The 10,322-nt window shown below is 32.4% G+C and overlaps 1 protein-coding gene across 1 annotated transcript; it reads right to left on the bottom strand.

The window, feature by feature from the left end:
* Positions 1 to 5,277: 5,277 nt before the first annotated feature.
* On the bottom strand, positions 5,278 to 8,959 carry maf-S (MAF bZIP transcription factor K). The gene is made up of 4 exons (XM_090117183.1): positions 8,634 to 8,959; positions 7,355 to 7,473; positions 6,805 to 6,907; positions 5,278 to 6,124 (listed from the first exon to the last, which is right to left on the bottom strand). Exons 1-4 carry the CDS (start codon positions 8,676 to 8,678, stop codon positions 5,978 to 5,980), a joined length of 414 nt encoding a protein of 137 aa, XP_089973309.1. The 5' UTR covers positions 8,679 to 8,959; the 3' UTR covers positions 5,278 to 5,977.
* Positions 8,960 to 10,322: the final 1,363 nt, after the last annotated feature.

Raw genomic sequence — 10,322 nt, 5'->3', positions numbered from 1 at the left:
CTTGTATACTATAATCTTATAAATTAATAATCAAAAAATTAAATAATCTCAGGAAATATCAAATATAGCACTTAGCACGATTTCTTCTCATTGTTTTAAACAATAACATTCATCTATAACATAAAAATGAATCGCAAAATGTGTTGGTAAGCGTAACTCGAGAACGGCTGAACCAATTGCGTTTATTCTTTGTTTATAATATTTCCTGAAGTACGAAGATGGTTCTTATGGAGAGAAAACGTAAACACGTACCACGGGCGAAGCCGGGGCGGACCGCTAGTGTTCTATAGATTTGTCCTTTAACCTTATTTAGATAAGATAGAAACAAGCTTGAACCTGCTGTGCCAAATATAATACAACAGTTTTCGTACGAAAGATTAAAATACATTCATACAAACTGTCATCCATACTAATATTATAAATGCGAAAGTAACTCTGTCTGTCTGTCTGTTACTCAATCACGCCTAAACTACTGAACCAATTTTCATGAAATTTGGTATGGCGATATTTTGATACCCGAGAAAGGACATAGGCTACTTTTTATCCCGGGAAAATGACGCAATCCCGGAAATCCCACGGGAACGGGAACTATGCGGGTTTTTCTTTGAATGCGCGGGCGAAGCCGCGGGCGGAAACCTAGTAATATATAACTTTAGCAGGATATTCTAGAAATTTTGACATTTTACACAAAAAAGTTGTATAGTTTAAACTTTGATCTAAATCTTATCAAAGGCAGTATGAAACTATGTATAAATACTACGTCTAAAATAACTTGTCAAAGCATTAGATACCTGTAGCTGTTGTAGCTAGATACGATCGTAGGTAGGCGTTACCGTAGCAAGCTACGGCGAAGCATCTACGAATATGATACTGTACGTGTGACATCGATATCTATGCTAATACATATTATAAAGCTGAAGAGTTTGTTTGTTTGAACGCGCTAATCTCAGGAACTACTGGTCCGATTTGAAAAATTATTTCGGTGTTAGATAGCCCATTTATCGAGGAAGGCTATAGGCTATATATCATTACGCTAAGACCAACAGGAGCGGAGCACTGCAGGTTTATATTCTTAACATACAAACCATTATATCTTTCTAATACCGATAAATGTCCTTTTTCCGCAACCCATAAAATTGCGACCTGCACAAGGAAAAAGTATAAATAATATAAAATTAATCTTGACAATGTCGGATTGTTTTATTAGGATTTCAATTGAAATAGCTTTTATCGAAATATGTGGATTTTGAGGTTTTTTTTGTGAAATCAAACATTAGATATGTGTTTAACATCAATTATTTGAAGTACATAGGTACTTCTTAAGTACTTATTTTGACTCCTACTTTGTGTCGCAACACGTAAAAATTAAGAAATAAAGATACAATTCATTGATATTGTATGAATTATGGCATGCATACTAATTTAATTTAAGATCTAATAAAATATAAACCTGGCAACACATAAACAAATCAGCACCACGAAATATTAAAAAAAATGTTTAGGCATTCGAAATTCGAACGCCCATGAAAAGTTTTCGCGGTATTTTTATTCGCATTACATTCGTTCCCCGTGGGTCTTCATTCAGCTGTCACGCATGTATAATTTTTTCTCATTTATAAACTTCTGGTTTCTTTGAAAAGTATAACAACTCGTGTTTAAAGAAATTTCACGTTTCTGGACGGTGTACGGATTTATTTTTTACCTATTTCAAGAAATGGAGGTTCGCAATTGGTCCATATTTTTTTTTGGTTGAATTTTTTTTTCATTTGAAAGCTGGTGCCTGTGGTCTCATTTAAATTTTCTATAGCTTTGACAATTTGAAGGCAGTTTGTTTTTTTATTCTATTTAAGAAATTATATTTGCAAGATGAAATTCCCTTCTTTGTATCTACGTTCCGTTTTTTCATTGTAATATGAAAACAACAGTTTATTAATATACAACACGTGGAGGAAAATCTGTAAAATACATATGAGAAGACTCTCTGTTCAATAAAATATAGAATTATAATAAAACATGAACAATAAACATAATGTGGAGGAGTGTGTACGTACTCTTAAGTAGGCTATCATAACCTATATTACAAATCCATACTAATATTATAAATGCGAAAGTAACTCTGTCTGTCTGTCTGTTACTCAATCACGCCTTAACTACTGAACCAATTTGCATGAAATTTAGTATAGAGATATTTTGATATCTGAGAAAGGACATAGGCTACTTTTTACCCCGGGAAAAAGGATAGGTTTTATCCCGGAAATCCCACGGGATGCTATGCGGGTTTTTCTTTGACCGCGCGGGCGAAGCTGCGGGTGGAAAGCTAGTCTATTAATAAATTATACTGATGATATATAAAAAATTGGTAATGTATGTTTAAATTATATTATTATTTTTCGTCTTGCACACAGGTAAAATACAAAAATGTAAATGTATAGAAAAAATCAAGAAAAAATAAGTACTCACATACTGTCTTCTCTTTCTTATTAATTGCAAAAATCAGTCTTTCTTTCTCTAATTCCTTCTTATACAAGACAAATATCTAAAAATCGTATCATAAGTCGGTCTAGAAGCAGAGGAACTTTCTAATTATAAAACACGAATCGAAAAAAATCGACACAGCAATTGCCCAAGCCATTGTAAGCTTAAAAATACAAAAAAATCCCTCTGTCCGTCTGTGCATGTTCGTTAGCGGTTATAGTGGTCGTTTTTACCAAATTTCCATTGTTGCAAGAGCGTATTTTTCTTGTGTTGAAAGAAATGTATTTAGGATACAATTTTGTTTATTGTAGATCTTCGTTATTTATTTATTTAAGTTTAAAGCTTTGAATACATATTTAATCAGTTTATAACAATATTGTATTCTAAGGTTTAAGTTGAAAACATCCATAATAATTAGGAATATTAAAAATATGTTTGTCCTGGATCTATTTCGTGGGCTTTAAGAAACGACTGACCAGATTTAAACGGGACTTTAGTGATACCTATGTAGCTAAAGTTATTAAATTGTAAGCCACATGTTTTTTAATCATGGAAAAAAACATATTTTAACCAGTCTGTATTTATTCACTTTTAAATTACTTAAAACTGCAGATAGGTTAACTGTTAAAAACGGCTTTTTTAAAACTTTTAGATTGTTTATCTTTAAAAACCGGAATAAAAAAACTTTTAAAAAAGTATATTTCATAATTTCACCAGCTGCGTCATCCCAAAAGGTATTAAAGTTGATTGTTATTAATGCCGATTTATCTAATAAAGTACTTTAGGGATATTTCGTGTACTTTACACAGATTTCACAAAGTTTAAAGTCTACCACTCAACGTAATACTGAGCTATCATCGCAGATAAGAAATATTATTATCGACTTTCCAATACCCCTCGAAATAGGGTTGCCACCCGTTACGATTTATTTTTCATTAAAAAAAAGGATATTTTTGCAGAAAACCTTTTAAAAGCTATCATTTGTCTTGTTTTTACAAATTGAGAAGATTCATAGAGAAAAATGATGGTTACGTAAATTTTTATTAACATGGAGTTCTGTGTGATTTATATGTTCAAAGATAAAATAAATTGATAGGTTATCATAATTTTCATATAATTTAATATGTATACATACATATTTTTTTATTTAATGCTAAGATGTTACATTTATATTATTTTTTTTTTTTAAGTTACGTAACAAGTAGGTAGTACAAGTACTTAACCGTCATAAAAAAACGGGCAATTTCATAATTTTAAAAACATGAATTGCAACCTATCCTTGTTTTTAAGAACATCAGTAAATAGGGTTGTCACCTAAACGTTTTTATACATAAAAAAAAAACTATTTAAAAAATTGAATATCCTCACAAATCGCGAACCCTACGCGATAGGGACGAAAGTGCTTTCAGTTGTACCTACTCCTTAACCTTCGGGATATCTCCAATGAAATATTTATTGGTATTAAATTGATGGCCCGAACATTTTACGTCCTCCACGTTCAATGTTTTGACTTATAAGGTCACGTTCATTTAATAGAATAAATTTGTAATTTATCATACTTTTCGTGGTATATAATCCATGTTATTAAGTTTCTTTAATTTTTTTTAACTAATATTTTTTAATAAATTGACGGATTGTAATTGTAATAAATATTTTGAACGCTGTAATTTCCTATAATTAAAGGTGCAGAAGACCATGTACTTAAATAATTAGATGTAACAAAATGTAATCTGTATCCTTTGTTGGAAATTCTAAATAAATAAATAAATAAATAGTTAAGTGCCTTGCGACATGAACGCCTGAATGTTGTATATTTTGACCCTCGAGTATAGTTCTGTGATTTTGGATAATTAAAGATTAAAGATTGTGCCGGTGTGTATATTTAATTTGATAGATAAATTAAAAAAATTAATCAGAGAGATAATGAAAAAGCAGTTTTAATCCTACTAATATTATAAATGCGAAAGTTTGTGAGGATGTGTGTGTGTGTGTGTGTGTTTGTTACTCTTTCATGCAAATACTACTGAACCGATTACTTAAGGTAACTTGGATTAACACGTAGGGTAGGTTTTATCCCGGAAATCCCACGGGAACGGGAACTATGCGGGTTTTCCTTTGAAAATGCGGGCGAAGCCGCGGGTAGAAATCTAGTATTATATAAATGCGAAAGTTTGTGAGGATGTGTGTGTGTTTGTTACTCTTTCACGCAAATACTACTGAACCAATTAAACAATGAAATTTAGCACACATATAGAGGGTAACTTGGATTAACACATAGAATAGGTTTTATCCCGGAAATCCCACGGGAACGGGAACTATGCGGGTTTTCCTTTGAAAATGCGGGCGAAGCCGCGGCTAGAAATCTAGTACATATTATATAAATGCGAAAGTTTGTGAGGATGTGTGTGTGTGTTTGTTACTCTTTCACGCAAATACTAATGAAATTTAGCACACATATAGAGGGTAACTTGGATTAACACATAGAATAGGTTTTATCCCGGAAATCCCACGGGAACGGGAACTATGCGAGTTTTACTTTGAAAACGCGGGCGAAGCCGCGGGCGGAAATCTAGTTTTTACATGTTTTTACAATACTTATTTTTTAATTTACTATCGTGTCAACGCGTAGATATAAAAATACTTAGGTGTCTAGGTTTCACAGTACCTACAACACTTATTTTTGTATGCAACTTGGGTTTAATTATCATATTCCATGTTAAAATGAAACAACACATTGATTTATCAATAATTTAATAATAATAGTAAAAATTATCTGGAAAGTGTCAAAACATTCACTACCAGTTGCATATATTTAATCTATATGTTATAATATTACTATTGCTTGGTGCAATAAAATTCAATTAGACATTTTGAAGCCATAGTTAACTGAAACTATTGTTTTAAATACCTATTTCCAATCTTAATATAATATATATATAAATCTCGTGTCACAATGTTTGTCCTCAATGGACTCCTAAACCACTTAACCGATTATAATAAAATTCGCACACCATGTGCAGTTCGATCCAACTTGAGAGATAGAATAGTTTAAACATGTAGGTACGGGCGAAGCCGGGGCGGACCACTAGTAATGTTATAAGTAAAAAGGTGTTGATAGGTTACCAACACAACATTCGATCTTCAAAAACGGCACACTAACGCACACACGATTAGACGTCAAAGTGAGATAGCACGATCCAACTATCGTCAGCGAAAAAGAGATAACTGAAGTCAATTCTGGCTAATTAGCCACATTTCAACATACCACTCCAGAGCGTTTATAACCTTTATACACGTTTTTAATTATTACTCGTTTTTATTAACATTGACCATCTATTCATTGTAAAATTTACTGGGTTATATTTCGTATTTAGTCACATTTGAGGCATTTACAAATACAAAACAAAGTATCTTTACCTTATAAGTATTAAAATAATATATATTTATAAATATATTTTTGAATCTCATTGCACCAAACAATAAAACAAACGAATAAAAATATCTATGGTATAATATCAAGGTCGGCGGGCAAAGGAATGCTTTTCATTGTGGCAAATCGCTTTAAGGCATCATATTTAGACCTTAACGCTTCAATTTCGTCACGAATTCTGTTATTTTCTTCCTGCATTGCTTCCATGTCTTGCCATTCCTGAAACAAAAAAAAAATTTTTTTTTTGGTAATGGTAAGAAGATAATATGTATTTGCCAGAGTCAAGTAAAAGGTAGGGCCCATAAACAGGAAAATAGAAAACAATAATTTATTTTAGTTTGAAATTGCCACAGAATAAAATAAACCATATCACAGAGATAATAATTGTGTCAAAGTAAAAATCTTGTCTATGAAAATTTGGCTTGCAAAAAGTATTAAAATTTGCCCTCCAGAGGACGCCTTACTAAATTGTGTTCAGCTTACTTTATTTGTATGTTTTTCTAATGTAAAGATCAAAAGAAAGCAAGATAAACTTCAACCTAAATATTATAATAGCAGCAAACTGAACATATTTAATACTAGCTTCCGCCCACGACTTTGTACGTGCATCCCCGTTTGTCCCCGTTCCCGCAAGAATTTCGGTAAATCCTTTCTTAGCGGATACCTACGTCCTAACATCTACCTGCATGCCAAATTTCAGCCCGATACGTCCAGTGGTTTGGGCTGTGCGTTGATAGATCACTATATCAGTCACCTTTGAGTTTTATATATATTATATAGATGTACTTCAATAGTAATTAATTCAAGACGACACAGACTAATTCATCAATTTTTCTGACTTGGTGCAGTTTTTAAAGCCGTTTCACTTCTAAAAAGTTGAAAAATTATAACAAACACACCTGACTTTTCTCAGTTTCCAATTCATCCTTCTGCTCTATTCGTTTGATTCGACACGACGCTGCGTACCCCCGATTTTTTAGCGTACGCCGTCTTTGCTTCATTCTATAAATAATGAATATATTAATTTTCAATCTTCATCAACATAATAAGCCCATATTTGTTCCTAATGCACAAGAACTAACCAAATAGTAATTGAAATATGTACTGTTAACATAATAAAAAATGTGTGCGTGTACTAGTGTACACAAGTAAGAAGTGAAACTTCTTTAAGACCTTATTTATAAAAAAAATAATTTACTATATGCAACTTTACAGAAATACGTCAAATCACGCGTGGTAGGGATAAGAAAAAGATGGCGCGTAACGGAAAAATGTCACGCGTAACGAAAAAATGTTACACCAAATTTTTTTCCAACCCCGATAAAGAAGTTTCACTTCAAAAATTATTTTTATTGTAAATGCATTCTAAGATAATATTTATGTCCTACCCATTAATTATTGAGATTTCCACACATGGAACGATCTGATCCCATACTGTTCAATTCTTACCTGACAATCTGATCCCTCGTCAAGCCCCTCATCTTGAGCTGCCTGTTCAGGTCCCGCACTGATATGGAGACCAGCTCATCATCACTGATTTCGGCACAGGGAGTCGGTGATAAGGGAGCCTGAAAGTCATAAAAAAAATAATAGTTTAAAAAAACTAAAAAGCACACGCTTTTTATAGAAAACCGTACTAAAAAATAGAAAATTTTATCAAATTAGTGTATTGTCATCGGTCCTCAATAAATCTACAAAGTTTGAACGAAATCTGGCCGTTTAAAGTGGGTCAAAATCGCGCCCAAAGAAGTCGGTTACAAACAAACAAACATACAGGTGAAGCTAATATAAAGCGTGTAATATCCTTTATTGAATTTTTAAGTACATTAGTGGACAACTAAGATCCGTTACGCAAAGGTAAAAATATAGAAAAGTTATGTAAAGAAAATATGAATTTAATAATTTACATATTAGCGTAGTAGCCGGGCATTAAATGCCGGGATGCTGCTACCAACTTTAGTTGAAGCGTTTATAATCGAGTTGCTAGAATTAACAAGAATATTAATTATTTTGATAGGTTTTTGTGGAAATTCAGGATCTTTTCTCTGTTATAATTTGTAGGATGTTTATTAAAGTTTGATATGTATAATTACAGAACATATTAATAACAAAGACATACCCACATTATTACAAATAAGGTTTAAAAATGCTCTATCGCTGCAGTAATTAAGACTGTGTACATTTATTGGCTTAACATATTTTAATGAATTTTGTATCAAGCACCTCGTAACATATACATTACGAATATAGTATATTCAAATACAAAGTCCAATTTGTTTTTTCATAAACAAATAAGCTTCCTACTTTCCTTACAAAATAGTAATTTACTGTGTTATTTAATTAAACTTCTGCTAAATATGTACAATCCAAAAATCAAGATGTAAGAAGAATATTTTCAAGCATAATATTAACTATTAAGCATAACCAACAGATCATTATAAAGGGGCCTTCTTCCGCGTCATACGCACACGCCAGCAACCCAAATCAATAACAAAATATGCTGAGTCATCGTTCTCGAGATTTCTACTACAAATATGCGTTATGTCGAGTTACAAAATATTCCTGGGTATAATTTCTTTTTATATACATTCAAGGTACTTTGAAATAAGCGTGTATACATGAAAAATTAGAAAACAAGCTAAGATTATGAAAGAAACACAACTTTATATTTTATCAACAAAGTTGTTGTTTTGAATAAGTCAGCATGTAATTTGTTGATAGTTCATACCATGAGAGCCTTCCTTGCCGCCAGGCCTTTTAAATCATGAGGCATAATAAGTTTTTCACTGGGAAAGTAACGGAGAACCGTTACTAAATATTATTTCTCAAATTTCTTCCGCGATCACTTTGAGCATCAATTGGGCACTTTACACAACAACTAATAAGTAATAAAATGTCACTTGAGAATCACTGGATCTATATTTAGCAACTTTATCTAACCTTAGATGGATATTGGTATATTTAAATGGAATTACGTAGTATTTATTAAACTTTTAGGCATGTTATTTACAATTTACGAATTCTCAATTCCAGGAAATTGTGACAAATGACTTTTGACGGCTCTTGTATCTACTCTTCACAGTCAATGTCATTAGTGCTGTTCTAGCATACATATTAATAAAATTTATCCATGGATTTTATTTCAAATTGAACTGCCTATTATTTGACATACAAAAGAATACCAGTGCAAACTTAGCACCCCATCAATGGAATTTTGGGTCGAAAATGACCTTGATCGTTAGGTCCCCGTTAGGTCCTTTAAGGTCCCACAATTTTTTCGTTAGGTCCCCTTTAGTTTTTTTTTAAATAATTTTTTAAATTTTAGGTATAAAAAAAAATGCACTTTAGCACCCCATCCATAGAATTTTGGGTCAAAAATGACCTCAATCGATAGGTCTCCGTTAGGTCCTATAAGGTCCCACAATTTTTTCGTTAGGTCCCCTTTAGTTTTTTTTTAAATAATTTTTTTTTAATTTTAGGTATAAAAAAGTTACACTTAAGCACCCCATCCATAGCAAAATTGGCAAATTTTATCAAAATCGTATTCTTTACCGTTAGGTCCGTATGGGCTCATCATTGAAATTGTTGAATTATTTATTTTATTAAAATTATAAAATAATAAAAACCTGCGCATGCGCCTTAGAGCATTAAGGCATGCGCACATCATACATAAACAGCGCGAAATTTAAAATGGTATCGTTTCATTTATTAAATAAATCTATTGTTCTGAGAGTGCTTATTTATTAAAAACCTACTTTTCAACCTAGAATTAAAATAACCTGGTATTAGTGTCAATCTATGGTGTCAATATATTTTTTGTAGCGGCCACAGGGCCACACTACGGTCGAGGTATAGATTCGGAAAGAATAACATGCAACAAATCATTAATTTGATTCGGGATGACCTTCGCGTGGACACTCGAGGGGGCGGTATTCCAGTGGAACTGCAAGTGATGGCAGTTATTCGATATTGGGGCCGGCATGAGGTAGATGTGACTTGTGCTCTAGTTTTGGATATATACAATAGAAAAGCCTGTATAACGATCTATTACATTACAGATCCAAGAAGATTGTGCTGACATTCACAGAATGAGTCAACAGACACTTTCCCGTTTGTCCCGAAATGTTGCTATTGCGTTAGCTTCTAAAAGTTCGCGTTATATTAATATGCCGTCGAACTCAACCGAGGAAGCCAAAGCAATTAGGAAATTTGAGGCCATAATATGCGGGATGAAGCGTATCATTGGTGCAATAGATTGCACTCATATTAAGATACGCGAAGTGAGTGGAGAGGCTGGACAGTACTATGTTAATAGGAAGGGACATTACTCCATTAACACTCAAGTATGAACATTGTACAATAACATTTTAGTTTGATCATAGTGTATTTAAAGTAATAAATTTTCATTGTTATGTGT

Source organism: Colias eurytheme, chromosome 27, assembly GCF_061535395.1.
Source record: "Colias eurytheme isolate Ceu_HAF_F1 chromosome 27, ilColEury1 Martin Lab GWU primary, whole genome shotgun sequence".
NCBI lineage: Eukaryota > Metazoa > Arthropoda > Insecta > Lepidoptera > Pieridae > Colias > Colias eurytheme.
Note: the sequence above shows the minus strand (reverse complement) of the source record. Positions and strands in the feature narration are given on the sequence as shown.

Coding starts and splice junctions, on each gene's coding strand:
- maf-S (XM_090117183.1), bottom strand. CDS start 8,678: ATGCCTCATGATTTAAAAGGCCTGGCGGCAAGGAAGGCTCTCATG. Junction 7,474..8,633: donor CGGCAAGGAAGGCTCTCATG/GTATGAACTATC, acceptor TATGACTTTCAG/GCTCCCTTATCACCGACTCC. Junction 6,908..7,354: donor ACGAGGGATCAGATTGTCAG/GTAAGAATTGAA, acceptor CATTATTTATAG/AATGAAGCAAAGACGGCGTA.